At 37.3% G+C, this 27,685-nt stretch overlaps 3 protein-coding genes across 5 annotated transcripts; 1 reads left to right on the top strand and 2 right to left on the bottom strand.

Annotated features, from left to right (window-relative positions):
- Positions 1-11,004: 11,004 nt before the first annotated feature.
- Positions 11,005-16,212, bottom strand: LOC307173536 (major histocompatibility complex class I-related gene protein-like). Of its 2 annotated transcripts, XM_079896720.1 has the most exons (8): positions 15,809-16,052; positions 14,878-14,983; positions 14,080-14,337; positions 13,403-13,681; positions 12,939-13,229; positions 12,651-12,779; positions 12,478-12,522; positions 11,005-12,385 (listed from the first exon to the last, which is right to left on the bottom strand). In XM_079896720.1, the coding sequence occupies exons 3-8, from the start codon at positions 14,321-14,323 to the stop codon at positions 12,363-12,365; spliced, it is 1,011 nt and encodes a 336-aa protein (XP_079752846.1). In that variant the 5' UTR covers positions 14,324-14,337; positions 14,878-14,983; positions 15,809-16,052; the 3' UTR covers positions 11,005-12,362. The 2 variants fall into 2 exon arrangements, with proteins under 2 accessions (XP_079752846.1, XP_079752845.1); XM_079896719.1 differs by lacking the exon at positions 14,878-14,983 and having other exon boundaries at positions 15,809-16,212.
- Positions 16,213-16,879: 667 nt separating this feature from the next.
- LOC307173553 (uncharacterized protein) lies at positions 16,880-18,742 on the top strand. 2 transcript variants are annotated; one of them, XM_079896752.1, is made up of 7 exons: positions 16,880-16,978; positions 17,212-17,238; positions 17,650-17,716; positions 17,816-17,853; positions 18,053-18,206; positions 18,288-18,398; positions 18,621-18,742. In XM_079896752.1, exons 2-7 carry the CDS (start codon positions 17,215-17,217, stop codon positions 18,731-18,733), a joined length of 507 nt encoding a protein of 168 aa, XP_079752878.1. In that variant the 5' UTR covers positions 16,880-16,978; positions 17,212-17,214; the 3' UTR covers positions 18,734-18,742. The 2 variants fall into 2 exon arrangements, 1 of the variants encoding a protein (XP_079752878.1); XR_013823875.1 differs by lacking the exons at positions 17,650-17,716; positions 17,816-17,853; positions 18,053-18,206 and having other exon boundaries at positions 16,942-16,978.
- A 7,753-nt stretch (positions 18,743-26,495) lies between these two features.
- On the bottom strand, positions 26,496-27,292 carry LOC307173165 (uncharacterized protein; the record flags this gene model as incomplete). The annotated part of the gene is made up of 2 exons (XM_079896053.1): positions 27,041-27,292; positions 26,496-26,839 (listed from the first exon to the last, which is right to left on the bottom strand). The coding sequence occupies exons 1-2, from the start codon at positions 27,282-27,284 to the stop codon at positions 26,496-26,498; spliced, it is 588 nt and encodes a 195-aa protein (XP_079752179.1). The 5' UTR covers positions 27,285-27,292.
- Between the last annotated feature and the right edge of the window lie 393 nt (positions 27,293-27,685).

Genomic DNA, 27,685 nt, shown 5'->3' with positions numbered 1-27,685 from the left:
GAGGGATGAAACGAGAGTTAAATTCAACAAGAAAAAGAGGAAAACAATAAGCCAGTTTTGCTTGTTGATGAAAATGTTTGGATATAAAATAAATAAATTAACAACATTCAAGAGATGACGATTTTGGGATTTTGTTATAAAAAAATAATATCGTTAAGGATAAAACATTAGTCACATTAGTAGGGTTAAATATATAAGAACTTAAATCAACCCTAAATGTATTCACAAAATAGTTTCTCCAACAAGACCACAAAATGAGCAAGTTTAATCAATATCAAGATATTTACAGATAGATGAATTAAACGTGTAGTTCAAATCTTGTTGCGCTTGTGTTGTGATAACACGTCGTAGTAGGTCCCATGATAACGTCAACATGGCAGATGCAGAGAATGTCTAATAGCAGAGAATGTCTAATAGGAAGAGAATTGGCACTCTCTGCTTACTTCCGGTTTCTGGACTGGCTGCAGTAACACGTCTCTGTCCATGCGGGGGCGCTCGCAGGCTAGTGCAGAATGAATGGAGGTCTATGGTGAAATACCCCTCAAAATCCACTTTTCTCAGGATATAATTTTTTGTCTAGTAATTTGAATGTTGTATTCGAAAGGAGAGGCAAAGAAATTACACATTGCTGGGTGTTAGATTTTTTAGAGTCACTTATTTGCTTTAAAAAGTCTTTTAAAATGTCAGTGACGTCAGAATGCTGACGTCATTAGCAGAATGCTAGCGTGTTATGGGCAACAACTCAACCTGTAAGAAATCGAAAAGAAATAAGTACTCGTTCATTCAACTTTCGACCTATAACCCATGTTGAACTTCCAAAACCTACAATAAAATCTGAGATTTCTCAACGGCGATCGGGTGAAAGAGACACATTTAGCCGTCTAGCCCCATAGACTCCCATTCAGTCTGCACTCGCCCGCGATCACCCCCAGTGGAACTCTAATGGAACTGCAACCAAGATCGATACAATGGGGCTAATAGGAAGTGCCAAGGCTCTCCGTAGACGGGCTCTGCTAATAGGAAGAGAATTGGCACTCTCTGCTTACTTCCGGTTTCTGGACTGGCTGCAGTAACACGTCTCTGTCCATGCGGGGGCGCTCGCAGGCGAGTGCAGAATGAATGGAGGTCTATGGCGAAAAACCCTCAAAATCCACTTTTCTCAGGATATAATTTGTCTAGTAATTTGAATGTTGTATTCGAAAGGAGATGCAAAGAAATTACACATTGCTGGGTGTTAGATTTTTTAGAGTCACTTATTTGGTTTAAAAAGTCTTTTAAAATGTCAATGACGTCAGCATTCTGACGTCATTGACATTTTAAAAGACTTTTTAAACCAAATAAGTGACTCTAAAAAATCAGAATGCTAGCGTGTTATGGGCAACAACAACTCAACCTGTAAGAAATCGAAAAGAAATAAGTACTCGTTCATTCAACTTTCGACCTATAACCCATGTTGAACTTGCAAAACTTACAATAAAATCTGAGATTTCTCAACGGCAATCGGGTGAAAGAGACACATTTAGCCGCCTAGCCCCATAGACTCCCATTCAGTCTGCACTCGCCCGCGATCACCTCCAGTGGAACTCTAATGGAACTGCAACCAAGATCGATACAATGGGGCTAATAGGAAGTGCCAAGGCTCTCCGTAGACGGGCTCTGGCAGATGTCCGGTTCGCATTCATACTCAACGAGATCAGGCTATAAAGTACCTTAGTTAACCGGCTCTTTTAGCGCTCGTTAAGTAACCTTATACTTATTGAAATTAAGTACCTACTCATTGAGTATGTGGTTTAGAACGCAGCCCAAGTTTCGTCATGCTAGCATGTGTGGAAGTATTTAAAATAACGGTGTTACATCTAGCCCCGCGTTAGTTTGAGCCCTGCTCTCCCCCTTTTCTTACCATATTATATGTGTTGTCGTAATTATAAACACACTTGTTTGTAGCACAAATAGTTTTACTATTCTCAGACGCATTAATAGAAAATAGCTTAGGCTTACTTCCGCGTTGCAAAATAATGTGGATAGGAAAGCATTAAATTAACTTACCTGCATTGGCAACTGTCAAGCATGACAGCAGATATGCAAGCTTAAGCATTCTTTAAATGAACGAATCCAGGTCATCTCTGTAAAAACAATTATGCGCGTACACGCGCGTCCCTTCTTATCACCGCCCGATCCCAGACCCATACACACCCCTTTTCAGTAAACATTTTGACGTTTTTTGTGGGCGGATCTGAGGTGGTGGAACGATCCCTCTGGCCGCTTCACTAACGTTAGTTTGCAAGTTTTTTTAACAATGGCTGGAGAAAATCCGATTTTATCTTAATGTGCATGGTCACTCACTGTCCAGGACCGCGACTGTTATTTGCAAAAGTTCATTTCAAGGGACATCCTAGATTGGCTGACACGTAGGGGAGACCTGGGAGACAACACTTTTAGCATTTCTCTCAGTTACTCAGACTATACCAGCCAAATTTGTATATATTAAACTTGCATCTGTCTTCTAATTACCCATACCATTTAAAGATGATTACATATGACATATTGTTCACAGTATTTATTTGAATGGAAGAAGCCAGATGTTGCAGCTGACCCCAACCCAGGGCACAGTTGCAACCTGTTAAAAATACCTTAAATTTCACTAATTATCTTTAGCTTTTTGTCTCAATGAGCATATAATTCTGAAAATATTATTGTTTTAGGCCTACTATAATATTATAGTATTATTTATTTATACAATACAATTATTGTAGCCTATTATTTATTTATTTAGTCATTTAGTCATATTTATCAAATAATAGTTATTGAGTTGTGTTTGTTTATGTGTAGAACATAGGCCTACATAGATTCAGTGTGCAGGTGTTACAGATGCTATTCAATCTCTCCACATTTCAGTGTCAGACAGGAAGAATTGAACAATTTGCAATGAACAAACTTTTATTAAACATGCAATTTATTACTTGTTGCAGCCATCCCCAACCCTATCAGCCATGACAGAACATCATGTGCCTGCTAGACACACTGACTTTGACACATGCTAACCATGTCACTTAGAAGTCAACAAAACAATAATTCAAACTAAGTAAGTTTTGATTAATTCATACAAAATGTCAGGACAGTATTACAAAAATACATCTCATGAAAAAAATTACTTTCATACTTCCAAAACAAGTTTTGTTCAATAAATGCAGCAGCAGATGTTGAATATGTCTACTGTCTTCTTGGTGGGGGGAGGGTCTAACTGTGCATGTGCAGTACAGGGATGGAAATTAGTACCAGCTACCAGCCAAATGCGGGTGATTTTGTGTTGTGGCTGGTAAACTTGCTTTACCTACCAGCCACCGTGGCGGGTAAATAAAAGTAGCATGCTGTTTCACCCGGACACTTTTAGAGGAGGCACACCTTCAAAAAAATGTGGCGTTACATCGTAGGTGTTAAGAGGTCTGCAGAGAAAACATCTCAGGAGACAGTGGGTGAAGAGGCAAAGGTCAAAAAACGTTTTTTTAAAGAACAATGGAGAAAAGCAGACAATGGGGAGTCCCGCGATTGGTTAGTTTACGACGAGACAAGTCTAACAATGTTCTGTTTGGTATGTCATCAACATGCTTCAGAAGATGCCAATAAGAGAACTAATAGTTTCATTGTTGGGACTAAAAACCTAAAACTGGAAGCCATAAAAGGCCATGAATCATCCAAATGCCACATCCAGGTAAAAACGATAGCACAGGGAAAAGCAGCCCCGGAGAATACGGCTGTGGTTTAGGTTCATACATAACATTTCATCTACAAAGTCATGAAAGCATATAACTCAATGTTGTTTCATTATGTCTGTCTCTTTTCAGAATTTGGTGAATCAGAAGTGGAGGAATTAACTAGACACTTCCAAAGCATCCTGACATCCTCGGGGGTCGCTGTTGAGCTCATCCCACCGTACCATCCTCTACTGCAGACTGTGAAAGAGGCTTCAATCAAATGAAGTTATTGAAAAGTGACTGGAGGTCCCGTCTTACATCAAGAAGCCTCTGTGACCTGCTGACTGTCCAGCTATCCAGTCCCTCTATTGAGGATTATGACCCCACCCCTGCTATCCAGCTCTGGCATCAGGCTAGCATCCGGCCTAGAAGGCCAGAGTTCATGGAGTGGAAGAAGAATGCTCAGGAAAGCACCTCTGAGACTTCAGAATCTGATTCTGATGAGCAGGAGTAAATTGGACTGGGAATGGGGAGGATGGGTGGATGTTTGTTTTTTTGTTTAATCTGCCCTACTCATTTAATGAAATGTGTATCAGTTCATTGACATGGTTTGTGTGTGTATGAGAGAGAAAGAGAAAATGTCAGTATTTCCTTGAGATCTTGTAGTATTAATTTTCACAGTTACACATTGTCGGTTAAAAACAAGAAAGCGGCTGGTAAAAACGTTGAGTGGCTGGTAGATTTTGAAATCCATCAGCCACAGTGGCAGGTGGACAAAAAAGTTCATTTCCACCCCTGGTGCAGTCTGAGTGTCATCACTCTAGCTTGTTTCTGATTGGAGAAAATCTACATGTTGCAACCATCCCCTGTTGCAATTGTCCCCGGTCTCCAATACACGCTCAGTCAATGGATACGTTCTGACAGGATTAATGTTAATGCTACCTCCGGTTGAGAAACTGAGCGTAAAGAGAAACTGAGGGCGTATACATATTTAGATGCCTATAAATAACTGTACTAAATGGTACGATCCGCAGTTCTGCCTAGCCAGCACCAAGGCCAGAAATGTATTTTGCTATCCTCACATGGATATACATAAATGAACTATAGTGTCCTGCACCCAGTAAAAAAAAAAATATATATATATATATCTGGTGTCTATTGACTGTATGTGGCGAAAACCATCAGTGAGTGAGAACCTGATATTCTGCTTTTCTGGCACTGGAATAATAACAAGTGCTTTAAAACATGGGACTCTCTTATCGACCAGTTGAAATTTGTTCAAGCGTGAAATGTTTTACTATTACTGTTTCTGCAATGCCTTAAGTATATAATGCTAGAATGCTATTCTGAATTCAACCATTCAAAAGATAAATCTGAACTTTGGCATGTCACACATTAGATTGCATAATGCTTCTTCAGGCAGTATTTTTTTAATGCATGAGTGGGAATTTCAGTTTTAAGCTTACACAGTTAAACTGAAAATCTTTCTCCAAAATATGTCATTATGATAAAATGATCTTCCCTTGGTTTCTGGCACAAATTTCCATGTCCTTTGTGTCAGTCTGTTGATGGCAAAGGTTTCTCTTTGAAAGTAATATGTCACACTTTGGGCACTTTGGGCATTTGTATAAGGATGCAAAAAAAATTTATTGGACATGTGACAATATCAGATGCCTTGAAGTTGTGAGTGAGAAGAGCTTGGATAAAACACAAATCTCCTTTTGACCAGCAAGAAAACGAATAAAGTGATATTATAGTCCAGGCGTTTTAAGCCAAAATGGGGGTCAACCGTGAACAAATTGCAACAGAATCAAACTCAACTGATTTTGTATCCTCAATATGTCCTGAGTAAGGAAAAAAAAGCCCAGAAGAATCCCATTAGTAGAAAGTTCCGAAAAAGACCCAAATATATCCTATTCATATGCCTATTCATTATTTTTCTCACATTAAAGGAGAAGTTCACTTTTAAAATGAAAATTCTGTCATCATATACTCACCCTCATGTTGTTTCAAACCTGTATGAATTTCTTTCTTCTGCTGAACAGAAAGGAAGATATTTAGAAGATTATCAGTAACCAGACAGTTTTTGGGTCCCAATGACTTCCATAGTAGGAAAAAAAATACTATGGAAGTCATTGGGACCCAAAAACTGTCTGGTTACTGATAATCTTCTAAATATCTTCCTTTCTGTTCAGCAGAAGAAAGAAATTCATACAGGTTTGAAACAACATGAGGGTGAGTATATGATGACAGAATTTTCATTTTAAAAGTGAACTTCTCCTTTAATAGGGTAAAAAATTTAACCTTTAGATATCACCATGAAAATTACTGAGTTGATTACTTATATCAAGACAAACAAAAAATGTATTACAAGTTTTTTTTAATTGTTGGTTAACATGGACAAACTGTGCATAATCTAATTACAGATGTGCTAATTTGCATAAATACCACAACAGATCTAAACATTGGGTCTAGCCAGGTGAAAATGTCTTGTTGAATCTTGTTGACAAATAACAGTAAAATACTTAATATTAAGGTCTGAATGGGACCCATTTAGGCTACCCATGAGCATTAATACATAGAGGCAGGAAGAAGTACTTTAAACCAGCCTTTATTAATTATTATTGCAGAGATGGGGTTTGGGGATGGGTCCGTGGGACTGTTTCTGGGGATTTACTTTTTATTTTACTTACCTTTTGTCTTCTGCATTCTCCTTACCATTGTCTCTGTTCTTCCCACGGACCCAGCCCCAAACCCAATCTCTTAAAAATTAATAAAGGCTGGTTTCCAATGTACTTCTTCCTGCCTCTATGTATTAATGCTTACGGTTAACCTAAATGGGTTCCATTCAGACCTCAATATTAAGTATTTTACTGTTATTTGTCAACAAGATTCAACAAGACATTTTCACCTGGCTAGACCCAATGTTTAGATCTGTTGTGGTATTTATGCGAATTAGCACATCTGTAATTAGATTATGCACCGTTTGTCCATGTTAACAAACAATTTAAAAAAACTTGTAATACAATTTGTATTTGTCTTGATATAAGTAATCAACTCAGTAATTTTCATGGTGATATCTAAAGGTTAAAAATTTTACCCTATGTGAGAAAAATAATGAATAGGCGTATGAATAGGATATATTTGGGTCTTTTTCGGAACTTTCCCCTAATGGGATTCTTCTGGGCTTTTGTTTCCTTACTCAGGACATATGGAGGATACAAAATCAGTTGAGTTTGATTCTGTTGCAATTTGTTCATTTTTTCCTTAAACGCCTGGACTATTATTCTTTAAAAACATTTCATAACTGTTAAACATTTGTTACCTGTGTTACAGTTTGTGGTTTCATCGTTTAATGGTCATTTTCATAACAACCCAAATTACATACACCAAGCAAATGCTAATTTTTTTAATGCTTTATTATCAACAAATAGCATGTAAGAGTAACTTCCATGTTACATAAGAAGTACATTTCAGATGTTTTACAATACAATAGAAATTACAAAAAAAAAGAGAAAAGAAAAAAAGAAAGAAAACAACAGAGAGCATATCTATATATTGTTGAGTAAGCATAAATGAATACTTAATTGAGACTCCAAGCAGCAAGTGCTTGATGATAGAATTTAGAGAGTTTAATTTGAAGTTTTTCAATTTTATAATTGCACATTAAAAGAAATTCTTTGCCACCTAAATGATAGGGATTATATTCCAAACAGACCATGGGTTTTGAAAATATTGTCTAAGCCAGTTTATTTTAAAAGCATTGTTCAGAGAACTAAAGTCTATAAAATGTAGACCACCTTTATCATATGAATTTAATATTACTGATTTCTTAGTAGTGAACTTTGTTTTTTCATTCAAATTCACATATTCTGTCAATTAATTTACATGTGTGTTTGTCAACATAAAGTGACTGAGCAGCAAATGATAAGCGAGAAATACCTTCTGGTTTAGTGAGAAGAACTCTTCCCTTGAGTAACAGATCTCTCAGAAACAAATGATTCAACTTTGCATGTCTTTTGAGGCAAAAAATGGAGGGGCACCTCTTATTATCAAATTATTTTAACCCCCAAAAAGGTGATGCTTTCTCTTACATAAATGTTACAAATTGAGGACTCCAAGCAGTCGCCAACTGGACGCAGCTCACATTAATTGATATTATAAAGACCTGAGGCTTTGGAAAAGGGCTTAAGAGTTTCTAATGCAATAGCTACTCGAGAGACATCCTTCAGAAACAAGGCAGTGTCATCGGCTAACTGACTTATCACTTTGGTATTGATTCCTTTTAATTCCCTTTAAAGGGCTTTCCTAAAGACTCGAAATCTTTATAATAGTCCAAAACAATCATTAGAGATCTATGCACTGCCGGCGGTATGGGGGGGCATTAGGGGGCAATGCCCCCCCAAATGTCTTTTATGCCCCCCCAAATTGAATTATGATATAATTTACAAAATAATATCAGTTTAATTTACATTTTAGTGAGAAATAATAAAAATATGTCAACAAACTGCTCATTAGCTGAAAATATAATAAAGCGCTTAGCCAACATAAAACCACAGTGAGGAAACCCCCCTGCCGCCCCCCCAATCACTTGCACGTTAATACATGAATGAAATCAGTTGGCGCAATATTCCTGGCTGCATTCAAAACAAAGCAAACAGATGAAAACTGTCCAAAAATGGACATTAGAAAATGGTTCAAAACCACAGTTTCTCCTTCCACGTCGATTAACGATTCTGCTGACCCCATACAACAAGACAACGACAACAGCCCGGCTATTTGTGACTCTGTGGTCGGCGGCGGCGGCGGCGTGGCCGCTAACATCGCAGCTTCCCAAGCTAGCACCTGTAGCTCCAGCTCCACTACATTTGGACCAGACCTTCCTACACCTCAAGGTCCACCTGAGGATCTCGGTGACAAAAAGCCCAACCAGGTGAAACTGGACAAGTATCCAAGCCGCCTTTATAATGGGAAAAAACGCTCATTTGTGAGTACATGGTACCATGGAAGAGACTGGCTGGAATACTCTGTGAACACAGACAGCGCTTTTTGTTTTCCTTGTAGGAAATTTCGGTCAGCGACAGCATATACCAATGTTGATTCAGTTTTTATCACAAAGGGATATTGCAACTGGAAGCATGCAAACGAATCCAACAAAGGCTTCCATAAACATGCCACTTCCAAAGAGCACCTGACATGCGTTGCCGCTTGGAGGGAACGAGGGAAACGCACAGAGACGGACACAGAGATTTCCAAATTGATTAACACAGAGCAGCTTTCAAGGAACCGATACTACATGTCTGCCATTATTGACATTTTGGAGTTTCTGGCAACAAATCAACTACCTTTGAGAGGTAAGCTAGATGCCTTTGATAGTATGTCAGAGGGGGGGAGTGGACTGTTCCTTTCTCTATTTGAATACACCCTCCGGAAAGACCAGCAGCTGGTTAAAGTCGTGAAAACAATACCTCGCAACGCAACATACACATGTCACGAAATACAAAACGAACTACTTGAGGCAATGAGCAGTGTCATAACGGATGCTATTGTACGTGACATAGGCTCGCAGTGGTTCACGATCAAAGTTGACGGGACTCGTGACTCCACTGGGTGTGAGAACATTTCAATAGTCATCCGGTTCATATCAGAGGACAGTTGTAAGGTGACAGAACGTCTGCTTACCATGGCCACTGCAGAAGCTGGGGACGCAGGGACACTCACTGACACCATATTACAAGAACTTCAAAAAGCGGGGCTCAGCAGTGCAAAGATATTGAGTCAGTGCTATGACGGTGCATCCCTCATGTCTGGGAAACACGGAGGAGTCCAAAAACTGCTACAGGATAGACTTGGCAGAGAAATCCCTTACATCCACTGCTTTAACCACCAGCTGCACCTTGTGGTCGTCCATGCTCTGTCGGCTGAAGAAGCAATTGGTGACTTCTTTAATGTGTGTGGCATGCTTTATAATTTCCTGAGAAAGCCCACCGTTTCCACTCACTATAAAGGTGATACCCTGAAGCGCCTCCTTGACCAACGCTGGACAGGCCATCTAGCAACGGTCTCTGTGATCCTTAAAAACTTGGAGGATATCATTGCGGTACTGTCAAAGACGAGCAGCTCTCGGGCCTTTGGATCAGAAGTGAGAGTGCTGGCAACTGGCCTTTTACACCAGATAAAGGAGCGCAGCTTTGTGTTCATTGGACATAGTGTGCACAAGATATTACTGCTTCTGGACTCGCCTAACAAACAGCTACAGGCGAAGGAAATGGACCTACTGAATGCAGTGAAACTCGTGCACAGTGCGATAGACTGTGTTCGTGATCTGAGATGCGATGATGCATTTACCGAGCTATGGAGTACTGCTACCAACAACAACGAGCCCATACAACCCAGCAAAAGGAGACGTGTTATGAACAGGAACCTGGAGGAGTACGTTCTTGAGGAGAGTGTGGGACAAAACGACACAAATAACGACAAGTCAGAGCTGAAGAGACTTTTTTTCAGTGCAATTGATGCCGTACTTGGAGAAATGGATGTGCGTTTCAGCGAGCGCAATGGGAAGCTGATAAGTGCATTGGAAGCTCTTGACCCAGAAAATAAAAGTTTTCTGGATGTGAAAAAACTCAAACACATTATGGATTTAGCAGGAATGGAGATAGTGGAGTCGGAGTTCTGCGTCGCACGTCGATTTCTCCAGTCCCAAATGGAAGACGACTCAGAGGAGAAATGGACAGTTCAGAGACTGTTGTCCAAACATTGCAAAACGCTTAAGGCGATGCCCACTGCGTTGACGGCACTCCAACTGGCTTTGGTATTTGGTGCTTCTACCGCGACCTGCGAAAATTCGTTCTCCACGCTCAAAAATGTGTTTTCAGAACACAGAAGGAGCATGCTTCACACAAGAAAGGCCAGACTAGTTCAACTTGCATTCGAGAAGGACTTAACAAAAAAGTGTTGTGGTGAATGGAAGGACGCTGTTCTCAGGAAGTTCCAATCAGCTCACAAGCGGCGTCTTCAGCTCTTCTAACTGCAAGTTAAATTTAAAGTTTCATGCTGGCCGGTTGTTAGTGTATTTATCTAACTGGCATTATGTACTGTCAAAGTTCACTATATTGTGTTGTCACGTTATGTTGTGATGATGAGACTAATAATAGTTTAGTAGGCCTATATTTAGTTCAGTTTTGCGCTGTCCGTTGTCCTGAAATGTCACTCCCGCCGTGGAGAAACAGCTGTTTTAGCCTATATTTCCTTGTAAATGGAAATTGTAGAATAATCTCTGTGTATGTTGTGGGTGTTTTTAATTTGTTTTGATGAAGGTAACTAACGTTACATGATGCTTTTTTAATAGTAGGCTACTGTGAACGCTTATGTTAGAGCAAAGCAGAATAAAGATGTGTAGCTTTTTTTCTCTCTTCCGCCAGTGAGATAGCAGTTAAACTACTATCCTGACCTGTCAGTGAGAGACTGTGAGCATGTTCGTTTGCTTTGTTTATAATAAAGCTGTGGTCAGAGTCGGTCTTGTAATTTTTTTGTATAGGCCAATTTAACCCTTATTTAATCAAATTTCTTAAGAGTTGCACGTCTTGCAACAATGTGTAATGGTTTATGTGTTTATTGTATGGGTTGCAACTTGCATCACTTCATGGTAATAGCTAACAGAAAAGGCAGTAGCAATAATAAATAAAGGATATCTGATATCCGAAAAAAAATTCCCATACCTAGTGCCCACCCATTGAAAATAAATGCCCCCCTGCTGAGCGCAGTCTGAAGCCGGCTCTGGATCTATGTAAAATGTCCAAAACCAAACGTTATTATAACGTTATATATTATTGAAGATGCGCCTTTTTTCTTTTTTAAACAAATCAGATTGTTTAAAACACATTTCAGTCTTTTTGATAAAAGCAATTATTTTATAATCATTATTTAGCAACGTATTAGGCTGCCAACTATCAATTAAAATGGGGTCTTTATTTGGTTTTGAGGGTGATAAGTCCTTGACACATCAGGGTTGGAGGAAGCAAAGCTCTTTCAAGGCTCTCCATAAAAACTTTGAACAAAAAAGGAGCAACGGTCTTTCTAAATGCTTTATAAAATTCAGCAGTTTTTTTTTTCAATTTCCAATAAATTTTTTTTATCATTTTTTATCACAGAAAAGTTCTGAGATCTGTGCGAGGATGACCGTTGTGTGTCTGTCTACAGTGCTATGTTGCTTAGGGCTGGAGACTTCAGGAGTTTCAGGGAGAGATGGAAATTCTTCCTCCACCAGTATAAATTCATCTGGATCAGTGTCTTGTCTAAGATAATCATGCAAGTTGTCTGTAATCAGATCACTGGAAGGGATCTTCATAAAAGTTTCGGCCACTGAGTGCTGCTGCTAGTTTTGCTAGCAGTGTTAGCATTTACGCTTTGGTTGGAATTTCCAGTCTTCTTTCCAGCACTTTTCCTTTTTTCAGATCCACCCATTGTTGTGTCCGACAAATCATTGTGTTATTAGAGTTAGCTATCTTTCAAAGTCTTCTTTGCAACAATGTTACAAATCAATTTAAGTATTTGGGAATGCAGAGCTGATCAAAACACGTGCAATCAAGTAATCATCTTGAAACCTCCCCGAAATGCTAATTTTCCCATGTGTTGTCTTGATTTTTTAATTGAATGCATTACATAGACTCAATTTTCATCATGCGTGGTGGCTGAAATAAATAAAACGTTCATTTAGTTCCATTTCTAGACATTTTCCAAAATTAAACTTAAAATGAACATTTTGCTGACACAGTATACTCACATGGAGTAGGGGAGTATTTATTCTGTGACGTCTCAGAGCCTTGTCCTGAATGAGATGAAATAAACCAGAATAAAAAGTCACAATCACAAAACTGTAAACGGTAAACATTGAAAGAGCCTCTTCTAGGAACGTGATGTTTAATTTTATCAAATGTAATGAACTGGACCGTATACCAGCAGCACGTCTCTTCCTCCATATGAGTGCAGTTACGATGAGAACAGCCACACACATTAACACCAGCACACTGATAACTACAGACAGACTGACGGATCCTCCTGGGTCATATTTATCTGTATCTGAAACTGTGGTGAATTAAAAAAAACAGTAAATAATTACAAAAGCTAAAGATATGTACTGAAATAGTATTTATTATTATTAAATCTTGTTTAAATCAATCTTGTTGTTGAAATCAAAAAGGAAATTTTGTTTGTTTGCTTGCTGGTTTGGGCATTTTTATTTACCAAATATAATGTCCAGTTTGTTGTCCAGATTGAGGTGCTTCATTGTACAGTTGTATTTATGTCCTTCATGTAGTTCTTCATCGCTGATCATTAAACTCTTCCTCATCTGGTAAGTTCCGTCTCCGTTGGGCAGAATCTGTCCTCCTGTGATCTGATCATCATCCACAGGCTGATCGTCTCTGAACAGGGTCAGGTTAATGTGACGGGGGTAAAAGCCAGTGGCCAGACAGCTGATCTGAAGCCCTTGAGAGTCTGGGAGTTTCTTCCTCATGAGTCTGACTCTGGGTTTCACTACAGAGAATAATGAGAAGTGTTACTGTTGTTATTTATTTATGGTTCTCATGTTTCATTACGCATTCAGAGGCACACATTTTCTGTCAGTACTGCTGTCTGGGTCATATTTGTTCATTATATATTTTTTTCTATCTTAATTATACTGAAGTTAATCAGGTTGATTCTCTCACCTTTTCTCATCACATTGTTCTTTTCCAAATGCAGGTACCTTCGCAAAACTTTAATGCAAATAGGATGATAAACATTTCCAAATAAATACTTTATATGAAGCTGTTTTACTTGGTCCCATGATATAATCCATGGCTTTTTCATATGGATATCGTTTTGTTCCAGGTCATAGGTGAACTCCTCCATACATTGTCCATCAAAAGCATCGCAGAAATGAAGTGGACCTGGTTTATCATCATTCAACAGTTCACATCCAACAACTCTCTGATGAACATGTACACCTTAAAATAAAAGAAAAATGTTTTTTTAATTAGTCCTCACTCTGACACAATATAAAATGTAGTAAACTGAAAATGAATATTTTGCACTTTTTCAACATCAAAAGTTTAAAAAAAATAATTAAAACACATAGAAGCTACAGTCAGAGGTGTAAAGTCCAGGTTCAGAAAGTAAAAGTCCTCCTCTGTATTTTGTTCCAATCACCTGGATTTGCTAATTAGCAGTTTTTCAGCCAGGAGATATAGGCTAGAACTAATTCAGCTGGCTGAGTTCATGGGTGTAATAAACATATGGCAGGACTTTTACTTTCTGACCCCTGGACTTTACACCTCTGGCTACAGTACATCTGTTATTAAATTAAGTATGTGTTAATGCTGATAATGTAGGCTTTAGTTCTCACCATCTGTGAGATTGAGGTGTTTCTTAACATAAAAATCCCTATTTTTCATGCTATCATACAGGTTTTGAAATACAACACCAGCATCCTTTTGCTCCTTATTATAGTCTTTTGAATCATTGTGAGAGCGATAGACAGGTTTCCATGTGGTTGAGTCATAATATCCTATTTGCATATCATCCAACATCACCACAGCACTGAACTCAGGAAATGGTGTCTGTCCAACTATATATGTTGCCAAAGCCATCAGTGAGTGAGAAACTGTGTACACAAGGATGAGAAATATTAGTGCAGATTAGTCAAATTAGACCATAACATATGACTATACATTCCAGTCCAGACTTATCTTCCTCTGGGCTCTGGCATTATAAATGAATATTGTGGAACAAATTTTATCTTTAAGATGTGTGTGACCATCATATGAAAAGAAGAGGGTTAGAGAGCCTCCTGTCACGAATATGGTTGAAAATAAAATCATTGGCTTAGACTAGAGAGACAACATTCTGAGAGTTGAGTCTATAAAAGAGGAAAGCTGCCCTCCCCTCACTGTCACTCGTGACTGTATGACTGCTGACCTTTTCTTGCAAGAAAATAAACCTCAAAGTAAATTAGTATATTTGTCTCTTATTCAGAAATGTTTGTTTATTTGTTACCCACAACAATATACATCATACATGTGATAAATATTACATTATAAATTGCTAAGTTAATTAGAAAAGTTGTCATCCACAATAAAACAGTAAGGTAAGGTTAAAAGGTAAAAAAAAGTAAGGTTCCTCTGTTAAGAACCTTATACTGAACCTTGTACTTGATGCAGAACAGTGAAACAGAGAAGCAAAAATAGGCAGGATGAATCAAGAGATTGAGAGAGAAGATTTGGATGGTTATTGCAGTATTTTCATCCATGCTGATAACGGATGAAAGAACATACGGTAAACAGAATTAACAGGCAATGTTGTAGCACAGAATTTGAGTCAAAGTTCAGGCCAAGACCAGAGTTGAGTTTATGCAAGACCATGATACTTCAACACTGTTAACAATATATATCACGCACACACACACACACACACACACATATATATATATCTAATAGAAAGCAGCAAGCGGCCATTGTGCAATTTTACAATTCACGTATGAATAGATATTTCACACGTATTAACAATTGTTTACGTAGGCCTATGTCACAAAAAAAAAAAAAAAAAAAAAAAAAAAAATTAAACTTGCAACATTAAAAGGATTGGTCACCCAAAATTAAACTCTGTTTACATTTACTCACCCTCCAAACTTGTATGACTTTAAAAAAAAAAAAAAAATTAAATAAAAAAAACCCCATCTGATCGTTGTTTTAACTAAATAAGAAATTACAATGAAATACCTACAAATGATAAATTGCCATCCTACTGTAAACAACTGTTAGGTGGCTAAACATCACAATTAAGATACAACAACTTGCACCCTCATGCTTGTGCATGTCATGCTAGTTTATAGGTTTATATAGACACAAACACTCAAAACTGGTATTTCTTACCATATGTATTGTCGTAATTATAAACACACTTGTTTGTAGCACAAATAGTTTTACTCTTCTCACACATTGAAAATTGTAAAAATACAGCAGCCGCACACTCAAACGTGCAAGATCAATTTATTAACTCTTCTCACACATTAACAGAAAATAGCTTACTTCCGCGTAGCAAAATAAGGTGGATAGGAAAGCATTAAATAAACTTACCTGCATTGACAACTGTCAAGCATGACAGCAGATACGCAACCTTGAGCATTCTTTAAATTAATGAATCCAGTTATTGCTCGCGCTTGTCCCTTCTTAACACGATTCCAAGTCGATGCAAAATCGGTCTTCAGACAAACAGGTGTTGTGTAGCTTACTTCTACGATGTTCTTTGATCATTATCGTCTATTGTAAACTGTTGGACAGTGACATTTTCTTCCTCGCGACGTGTTCTCTTTCGTTTTCTTTTTGACTTTTGCTGCGTCCCAATTCGCCTACTTATACTACGCCCTAAACGTATGTAGGCTACTCATTTTGTACTCAAAGGTGTGTAGCAAAACAGTAGGGGCAAGCTTTAGAACATCCTACTTCGTCGCGTGCATCCTGTCACCGTAAACTGCCCTGTCAAACATATTGTCACAGTTAAAATAGAAAAGTACAAAGGTCATTTGAGCAAAAATAAATAAATGAGCCTAGATAATGTTTCACAAATAAATACAAACCATCCTACAAATTGCATGTAGCCTAACCTTTGAACAAATACCAAATCTAGTGCATACAAATGCATGTCTGTTATGATTGTGAGACACTTGGCTTTTTATGAGATCTCTCGGCTCGATTTTCTCACAAATGTGTCCAGGTAGCATCATGATCTTCAAAATAGGAATGTGAAACTCTTCTTACCTGATCTAGGTATCTTTAAAAACAACACACACACACACATCCTTTTTATTTTATTTTATTTTTATTTTTTTGTTATTATTTTTTCCATTTTTTTTTTTTCTTCTCCAGGGAGGAGTGGTGGGTGGGAGAACAGGGTATAAAATGTTTACTGTGTTTTACATGATTGTTATTCATTATGTAATCTGTTGTGATATGTAAACTGAAAATGTAATAAATATATTGTTCAAAAAAAACAAATGTGTCCAGGCAGAGCCAGCTGCAAATGGGTGGGTTAGCAGCAAGTGGGTGGAGCTTTAGCCGCAAGTGGGCTGTACAAACTTCCAGAGGATTTTGATTGGTTTATTTAGTATCACCTGTGTTGTAGTAGCTATTGGTTTATGCTCCACAGTTGGTGGCGGTAATGTGTAAGTTTTGTTGCGATCCATCAGAAAACAAAGAAGAAAACCGCTTTCACATTGTCGTGTTTCAGCGTGTCGTTGAGATGAAGGGGTAAGCTTGTTGTACAGTTTTTAGTTTTGTAAAAAAACATTATAAGTTCTGAAAAAGACCATTTCATAATGGCGTTTGTACACTGTTTTTAGTCTTGATTTATTAAAAAAGAATAAGGGTAAAGTGTATCCAAATAAATTTCTGTAGTTTTTTTAGTAGCACACAAATTACAAAATCTGTAACGTGCATGACAAGATCTTTTCTGCATTCCATTTCTACAATTTGCTCACCAGATTATGGATTCTGAAGACCATAATAAGGTATTGTGGCAGTGTAATTTTTGTACGTTTTAGGACTGCATTGATTTTCAAATAGTAAATGTCTTAAACGTTTTGTAAATGGATTTGATATTAGGATACAACTCCTAACTTAATTGTACAATGCATGCAATTCTTTTAAAACTTGTTTTCATTGTAGTTATGCTTTTTTATGCGTAATCCACAATGCAATGTAATTGAAATTATTTTATAAAATGTATACTCATAACAATCAGTGAAATAAATGTGAAACTCATGTTATTGTGTTTTAGGTTCACTTATCAGTGAAAGATGTGCATGAGCTGTTGTAGCTTGTATTGTCAGCTTTTTATATTTTGCTGATTTTTTTTTTTTGTCAAATTAAAAATTCATGGATAATTTTATCACTTTTTTTTTATTCTAATCCTCTTTCAGAAGAAGAACAATGCTCTGCACTCCCTGAAACCTATGGGAAGAAAAAAAACTGAACTTGCATATGAAAGTAAGAACTTTGATATGAAACAAAATACATATACTATGCTGGGTTTCAAAATATGTAACTATAATATTGGTCAGCTAATTTTAAATTACTTCATTTTAGCAGACAAAACCCCAGTTGTGCCCTCTGTTTTTAGCAAGGTATGCATAATCAATTTTAATGATGATTTAAAATGTGTATCATAGAGCAATTTTAATCCACTTATATTTTTCTTTAAGGATGAGCTGTTAAAAGACGATGACCCTCCATCATGCTTCATCTACAATATAGTTGAATAATGTTATATAATGTGTTTTTTTAACATTTTTTTAACGGTGCTAACTGTTGCTATCTTTTCAGTTATCAGGAGCGTTGCTGAAGAACATACTTCTTGAAGTTGTTCTTCAAGAAGGAGATGCTGCCTACATGCCTGTGTCATTGGCTTGCTCAAGGTTCAGGGACATAGTTGGGGATGACAATTTCAAGAATCAGGCACACTTCTTATGGCTAGAAAGTAAATATTGACATTAAAAAATACGCATAACAAGAACATCATTGATAATGTTAAATGTTATGTTCATTTTTTTCACCTCAGGTGTTGCATGCTGGAAAAATAAGTCGACTCACTACAAACAGCTCTTCTGGAGGATGTACTCAATATCCACTTGTTTGGAGTGTGGGTTTGAGTACAAATGCTGCACACCTGGTACATTTTGTGTAAATTGGTAATGAATAAACTAGTTGTTAGTCTAAAGGAAAACTAAAAAATCTAATTTACTTATGTCATCCCTTGGAGTTGAAAAGTTCTGGACACCATTCACTTGCATGGCATTGACCTACAGAGCTGAGAAATTATTCTTAATGTTTGTAAATGTTCAATGTCAACTATAAACCCTAGTTCTTATTGTGCTTCTTGTGTATCCACCAGGTTATGCTGGGAAGGGAAAGCGAGGCGAGCTCCAGGGCATTTATTCAGAAACCTTCCACCCTGGATTTTGCAGTTTTCACTGCATGCAGATCACTTCGAATGAGCTGATATAGTGTCTTTACAAATAAAAAAAAAAAGACTAAAAATAATAAAATAAAATAAACACTTTTGCAAACAATTCTGAGTGACTTGTACATGATTTTATTCTTAAAAAAAAAAAAAAAAATTATCCACCCTGAGGTGAACACGTTCAGAAGAACATTAGTCTGCTATTTTAAAAAATTATGCAGTAAAGATGGATGGTAACTTTTTTTTTTTTTTTTACATTAGCCAAATGTTTTTTATGTATTTACACACTCACTTCACTGAGTCCAATTGCATCACGTTTTAATGTTAATTTACTTGATATTGTAGAATATGTAGCTAATATTCAGAAATATGCTTGAATAAAGCCTAGCCTGATGAATTTAAAACACCGTCACTTATGGTAAAAGGTGTAAAGACGTGACTTCATCATTGACAGTGAGTGGTATTGGACACACACAATAATAACAAAGCTGTAAGAAATCAGCCCATGATGAGGAACATAATATTTGATCGTTTATTTTCATTACTGTCGCTACTTCCTGCCATACTCATTCACCGCATAGACTGTCGCCGTTTCTCAATGTCAAGGAAGGATCCTCGGAAGCCAGAATTTCGAGGATGCTACGTCATCGACATCCGTCTAAGGACTGTTCCAATGTCGAGGATCCTCGGAATTTCAACCAAGGACTGAGTCCTTCGTTCGAAAAATATCCCATATACAGGAAAGGATGCATATGTGTAGCCTTCGCGCTCTCAAATCACCCACAATCCTATGCGCGCAGCTTATATCTTTTTCAAAAAATTCTAACGTTAAATGTCGGACGTTAACGGAGTCGGAGCGTTAACGGGGCAATATGCTTTCAAATGTAACACTTATATTTTACGTTACCAAATATTTGTTTTAAAAAATAATTTAATTACATCCATTATGTTATGGTCAATTGACCCGCACTGTTTAAACACACTTGACAGTCAAAGAATCACTATGATTAAAAAGGAGTTTATTGATTTAAAAACGATTATATTGCCTGAGTGAACAGAACTGCGTCCATAGCAACGCTCTGTTTTTCTTTTTCATTGACGTAATGACGCAATGACGTGCACTTGCTAGCCTTTTCCAGAGCCGTTGAAAAACGTGTTCTCAGAATGCTAAAGAGGAGCCTCGCCTAGCCTCTGAAGGAAGTGACTTGGAAGGACCAGTCCTGCCAAGGAAGTATCCTTGACATTGAGAAACACCTTGTGATTCACCGCCGTCCTCGGCTTGGGGATTTCCGCATAAGCTCCTCCCACTTGCGGCGTAAACTCCTCCTACTTACACATTTGTGAAATCCCTCCTACTTGCGGCATAAACCCCTCCCACTTGCGGCGTAAGCTCCTCCCACCTGCAGGTCTCCGGGCTGCGAATTTTTTTTTTGCAGGGTGGTTGCGGAAGACTCATTAATATTCATTAGAGAAGTCATCCCTGATTGGTCTTAACCCCAGTGACGGGTAGGTTTAGGGGCGGGGTTGGGGTAAGTCATTACATAGACCCCAGTGACGGGTAGGTTTAGGGGCGGGGTTAGGGGTAGGTCATCAAACCAATCAGGGATGACTTCCCTAATGAATCCTAGGATGCACATTTTTCTTCTTGGACATGTGACAATATCAGATGCCTTGAAGTTGCGAGTGAGAACCAAGCGTGCCGCACAAGCCCTGAAAAGTGAAGCCAAAACATCTCGATCGCCCCCCGGTGGCTGGTCCTAGTATAGGTCATAAGCCCCGCCTCCCCGTGTTATTCAACGGGACGCGAGACCAACTAAACAATTAAATTACACTTCAAATATCTTTTTCCAAAGGTGCATTTCTTTCATTTGCTGTCGTTTTTATCACGCTGATGTAAGTTCAAGTGTCTGTTTCAAAAATAAGTTGTTTTTTAGTTAATTACGTGATGCGGTGGTGTAACGTGATGATTGACAGCTGTGATTGACAGGTTCTCGAATGAAGTAGTCACTGAAGCACCAACGGACATTTTTTTCGGGATCTTCGGAGGACTGAGGAGATTGTATTTACTTTATTTTAATAAGCCTCTTGTCGTACTGCAATCAATTTTTAAAAAAGTGAGCAGAATCCGCTCTCCCTGAGTGCGTTCTGCGAGAGTGAGGGCGGAGCGTTGATCTCGCGGCTTTACTTCCTGCTCACTACTGCGCAGGTCTGGTCCCGAAATCGCTACTGCGCAGACTCAAGTTCCAATATGTCAGCGCCATATCGGGACTCTGGCGGCTTCAGTTCTGATCAATGGAAGAGAGTGAAGGGGCGTCGTCCATCTTTTTTTACAGTCTATGGTGAGAACAGGTTGGATAAAACACAAATCTCCTTTTGACCAGCAAGAAAAGAAAACTAATAAAGTGATATTCTTTAAAACATTTTATAACTGTTAAACATTCGTTACCTATGTTACATTCATTTTCATAACAACCCAAATTACATCCACCAAGCAAATGCTATTTGTTTTATGCTTTATTATCAGCAAATAGCATGAGTAACTTCCATATTACATAATACAATAGAAATTACAAAAAAAGAGAAAAGGAAAAGAAAAAAGAAAGAAAACAACAGAGAGCATATCTATATATTGTTGAGTAAGCATAAATGAATACTTAAAGGGGGGGTGAATTGCTGTTTCATGCATACTGAGTTTTTTACACTGTTAAAGAGTTGGATTCCCATGCTAAACATGGACAAAGTTTCAAAAGTTAAGTTGTACGTTTGAAGGAGTATTTTTGTTTTATGCTCAGCAAGTTATGTTTTGTCCATTTCAGAAATTTCCTCTACTTTTTTAGAAGATGGAAATTTTACCTCAAATTTTATCCTCACCAATTTTCCTAATTTTTGCCAGTTCACTACAATACTTTCAATTAGAAATTCAATTTCAAATTACATTTTTTTTATCATTTTTTATCACAGAAAAGTTCTGAGATCTGTGCGAGGATGACCGTTGTGTGTGTCTACAGTGCTATGTTGCTTAGGGCTGGAGACTTCAGGAGTTTGGAGTTTCAGGGAGAGATGGAAATTCTTCCTCCACCAGTATAAATTCATCCATATCAGCCATCCACACTACTGCGTTTTAGTTTAGAAACGGAGAATTAAAACGAATACGATCTCCGTCCACACCAGCGTTTTAGCTGCGTATTAGAATTGATCTCCGTCCACATTAAAACGACTGAAAACGCGGATCACGAGACCATTCACCAACACTGGGCATGCGCGTGCCGGTGTAAACCTAGAGACTTTCAAACATAGACTGTAAAAAACAAAACATCAAAATGTCATTTATTAACCCTGAATTATGAATTAGTATATGAGTATATGAGTGTAATGAGTTATGAATTATGATAACCTCAGTCAGGATTTTTTTTCCTATGTGTTTTTATTGCTCTTAGGGCATGAAAAACAAGAATTGATTTTTATTTTATTTTTTTCAAATTTTTGAAAGAGATCTTCAGATGTCCACTTGAGTGGACAGCATGCGGTTGGTTTAAACTGAAGATATACTGTATTAAATATAAGACAATAATCAAACAGATAAAGTATGTGAATTTAACAAACTAATCAATGCAATTATATAAAATAATGTGAAAACTATAAAATATATACAAAAAATATAAATGCAAAATATTGCAATGGCTTCATACAACTTCATACAAGTTGCACTTTGCGTATCTATGATATCAGAATATGAGGACGTGATTCCATCAGAATTTTCTACAGCCTGTCAAGGTACAACTGTGGAAACCACTCAGATGCTCCCTCCAGTGCACCAGAGTATGGAGATTTACCCTTATTAGCTGATAATTCTGATTATGTTCAAGATGGACATGCACATTTCTATCATAGCCCTCCTCTGAGAAAACCTAGCGATACGTTTTTTCAATCTCATCTGAAATGATCAGTGTTGGGGGTAACGCATTACAAGTAACATGCATAACCCATTCAGATTACTTTTTTGATGTTACAAGTAAAGTAATGTGTTACAAGTAACATGCATTACCTAATCAGATTACTTTTTGATCTAACAAGTAATTAACTACAAGTAATGTGCATTACCTAATCAGATTACTTTTTGATGTAACGAGTAAAGAAACGCATTACAAGTAACATGCATTACGTAATCAGATTACTTTTTGATGTTATGAGTAAAAAAAAGCATTACAATAACGCACATTACATAATCAGATTACTTTTTGATGTTATGAGAAAGGAAACGCATTACAAGTAACATGCATTATGTAATCAGATCACTTTTTGATGTTACGTAATCAGATTACTTTTTGATGTTATTAGTAAAAAAACGCATTACAATAACATGCATTATAAAATCAGATTACTTTTTGATCTAACAAGTAATGCATTACAAGTGTCATACATTATGTAATCACATGACTTTTTTCGATGTCAATGAAAATTACATTCTAATAATACAAATACATTTATTTACAATAGAAAAAGTCAATGCATATTAAGTTTTTAAGTTTTAAATTTCAAAAACAATATTCACATTATAATTATGAATTGTAGCTGAAATATAGCCATTGCATGCATGACGTCCACTACAGTGGACATGTGATTAATCAGAGTTTTCTCTCAATCTAAAATCAAAACTTGAAAAATTTTACTGTGATATGACTCATTAGATATTGCTTGATGCTGTAATATTTTTTTTACCTACAAGAGTCTCCTAGGATAGAAGGAATGGGTGGATATTCTGGAGCAACTTGGCATGTCTGACTGACCCTTGGCCATCTTGGTTTGGAGGGGGAAAAAATCGAAACACAAAGGCTTGCCACTTGGTTGCAATTTATAGGATGATGCACCAGGGTCCAATGAAGAGATTGATGAGCAACTTTGCCATAAAAACCCGTGCAAATTCAAGAAAATGCTTTTTTAATAGCTGTCCACTGTAGTGACCACTATGCGTAGAGGGTTCATATGTATTTGTGTCAAAATGACATATAGGCCTAAACATCTTTTCCTATTCTATTTTGCCTGGAAACGCTTCCAACACGCTTGCGTGTTGCATGAAAAATAGGCGTCGGTTCTATTTCTAGCATGCACGCGTTTACCGCGCGAGCCGCGCCTGAGACGCGGCAGTTTCTTACTGTAAGAAACTGTTCCAGCAGGTGGAGTTTACTGATACTGAATATTACCATAGACAGTATATAAAGAATATTACCTGTGTATACTCCATGACTGATGACACCCAATCATAGAGCCGAGCGTGAGCCTCTGCGTCATCGTTTCTAAAGTCCTCCGTTTTGACCTGTCTTCACTAAAACGCCCTCCGGAGATTCAAAACGCAAAACGGGGTCGGCAGCGTTTCTAAACTTCTCCGTTTTGGGTCTCCGTTTTTACCGTTTTAGTGTGGACGGGAGGTGCAAACGTAGCAAAAGTTCTCCGTTTTTAAACGAAAACGCAGTAGTGTGGACGGGGCCTTAGTCTGGACGGGAGGTGCAAACGTAGCAAAAGGTCTCCGTTTCTAAACGAAAACGCAGTAGTGTAAATTAAAAAATATTATAAATGAATCCGGAGCAGTGTCTTGTTTGAGATAATCATGCAAGTTGTCAGTAATCAGATCACTGGAAGGGATCTTCACAAAAGTTTTGGCCACCTGAGTGCTGCTGCTAGTTTTCTTCTTCTTCTTCTGTTAAGTTTTTTGGCAGTTTACAGTCAAAGTGTATTACCGCCATCTACTGGACTGAGGTGCAATCAAATGGATGTCATTCACACACACACACACACACACACACACACACACACACACACACACACACACACACACACAAAAAAAAAATACAAAAAAAAAAAAAAAAATTCCCTAAATCCTATTTGCTAGTTGTGTTTCTTTGATAACTGTTATCATAGCATTAGTGATGTTTTCTGATCTAGGCTCACATAATAAAGTTTCTAAAGAAAATGTTTTATTTACTGCATTCACTTCCCTTTTCAGTTTCTCTCTTTGTCTGGAAAATCTTATGCATCTTAAAAGACCATGATCTACATCTTCTCTCACTCCACAATTCTCACATTTCCCAGATGGATGTTTATGTAAAATGTATAAGCTGTCATTTAAACCAGTATGTCCTATTCTCATTCTTGTAAACCAAACCTCTTCCTGTCTGTTTGAATAACTATATTTGCAACTTGAGATATATTTTTGTATACTGTATAAGTGTCTACCTTTTTTATCCTTATCCCATTCAGCTTGCCATATTTTATTAACTTTGTGATTAATGAGTACCTTAACTTCTGATTTACTGAGTGGAATGCTTAATTGAACTTCCTCTTCTTTAGTAGCCTCTTTTGCCAGCCTGTCTCCTTCCTCATTACCACCAACTCCTTTATGGGCAGGAACCCATACAAACTGGATTAATATTCCCTGTTGACTAATTGCAAATATGATATTATTAATTTCATTCAATAAGTCCTGTCGGCATGATGATTCTCCCTTTTGTATGGATGTGAGATGCTGCTAGTTTTGCTAGCAGTGTTAGCATTTACGCTTTGGTTGGACTTTCCAGCTTTCTTTCCAGCACTTTTCCTTTTTTCAGATCCACCCATTGTTGTGTCCGACAAATCATTGTGTTATTAGAGTTAGCTATCTTTCAAAGTGTTCTTTGCTACATTGTTACAAGTCAGTTTAAGTATTTGGGAATGCAGAGCTGATCAAAACACGTGCAATCAAGGAATCATCTTGGAACCTCCCTAAAATGCTCATTTTCCCATGTGTTGTCTTGATTTTTTAATTTAATGCATTACATAGACTCAATTTTCATCATATGTGGAGGCTGAAATCAATAAAACATTCATTTGGTTCCATTTCTACACATTTTCCAAAATTAAACTTAAAATGAACATATTGCTGACTTCATTTAAAACATAGTATACTCACATGGAGTAGGGGAGTATTTATTCAGTGACGTCTCAGAGCCTTGTCCTGAATAAGATGAAATAAACCAGAATAAAAAGTCACAATCACAAAACTGTATACGGTAAACATTGAAAGAGCCTCTTCTAGGAACATGATGTTTGGTTTCATTTTCTAATTGAGCATCAAACGTAGTGAACTGGACTGTAAAACATTTACCAGCAGCACGTGTCGTCCTCAATATGAGTGCAGTTATGAGAACAGCCACACACATTAACACCAGCACACTGATAACTACAGACAGAATGACGGATCCTCCTGGGTCATATTTATCTGTATCTGAAATTGTGGTGAATAAAAAAAAAACAGGAAAATAAATACAAAAGCTAAAGATATGCACTGAAATAGTTTTTATTATTATTAAATCTATGTTGTTGATATCAAAAAAGGCATTTTGTTTGTTTGCTTGCTGGTTTGGGCATTTTTATTTACCAAATATAATGTTCAGTTTGTTGTCCAGATTGAGGTGCTTCATTGTACAGTTGTATTTATGTCCTTCACGTAGTTCTTCATCGCTGATCACTAAACTCTTCTTCATCTGGTAAGTTCCGTCTCCGTTGGGCAGAATCTGTCCTCCTGTGATCTGATCATCATCCACAGGCTGATCGTCTCTGAACAGGGTCAGGTTAATGTGACGGGGGTAAAAGCCAGTGGCCAGACAGCTGATCTGAAGCCCTTGAGAGTCTGGGAGTTTCTTCTTCATGAGTCTGACTCTGGGTTTCACTACAGAGAATAATGAGAAGTGTTACTGTTGTTATTTATTTATGGTTCTCATGTTTCATTACGCATTCAGAGGCATTCATTTTCTGTCAGTACTGCTGTCTGGGTCATATTTGTTGATTATTTTTTTCTATCTTAATTATACTGAAGTTAATCAGGTTGATAATCTCACCTTTTCTCATCACACTGTTCTTTTCCAAATGCAGGTACCTCTGCAAAGTTTTAATGCAAATAGGATGATAAACATGTTCAAATAGAAACTGTATTTGAAGCTTTTCTACGTGGTCCCATGATATCATCCATGGCTTTTTCAAATGGATATTGTTTTTTTCCAGGTAATAGGATAACTCCTCCATATATTGCCCATCAAAAGCATCCCAGGAATGAATTGGACCTGGTTTATCATCATTCAACAGTTCACATCCAGCAAGTCTCTGATACACACGTACACCTTCAAATAAAATAAAAAAATATTTTTATTAGTCCTCACTCTGACACTGACACAATAAAAAATGTAGTGAACTGAAAATGAATATTCTGGACTCTATGATTACCCTCTTACATTGACTTTTTTAAAAAAATTAATAAAACACATAGAAAGCTACATCTGTAATTAAATGATTTGTTAATGATGATAATGTATAGTTCTCACCATCTGTGTGATTGAGGTGTTCATTAGCATAAAAATCCCGAGTTTTCATGCTAATATACATATCTTTAAATACAACACCAGCATCACTTTGCTCCTCATCATAGTATTTTGAATCACTCTTAGTGCGACTGACAGGTTTCCATGTGGTTGAGTCATAATATAATATTTCCAGATCATCCAACATCAGCACAACACTGAACTCAGGAAATGTTGTCTGTCCAACTATATATGTTGCCAAAGCCATCAGTGAGTGAGAACCTGTGTACACAAGGACGAGCAATAGTACAGATTAGTCAAATTAGACCATAATTCAATTCAATTCAAAAACTTTAGACCATATTTACTTTCTTTTCTTTCTTTTAATTTATTTCAGACATGTTAATAAGTTCCTACACTTTGTTTCTATCACATACAGCCAGTCTTTAACTCCCACATGAAATTGAGCACATAGACATATGTGCTTTTGTGAAAAAATCCTGTTCGATTTTTGAGACATGTGTTCATTGAATCGATTGTAAAATCGACGTTTCCATTTTAAACACCAAATATAGGCAAATCCACGGACAAATAACAGGCATTAGAACGAACGTAAAGAGGGCACTTGAGACGCACAAGTCAGCAATATTTCTGATGATTTATTGGCGT

Source organism: Squalius cephalus (genome assembly GCF_949319135.1).
Source record: "Squalius cephalus genome assembly, chromosome: 16".
Taxonomy (NCBI): domain Eukaryota; kingdom Metazoa; phylum Chordata; class Actinopteri; order Cypriniformes; family Leuciscidae; genus Squalius; species Squalius cephalus.
The sequence above is the reverse complement of the archived record's forward strand: the minus strand, read 5'-3'. Positions and strand labels throughout refer to the sequence as shown.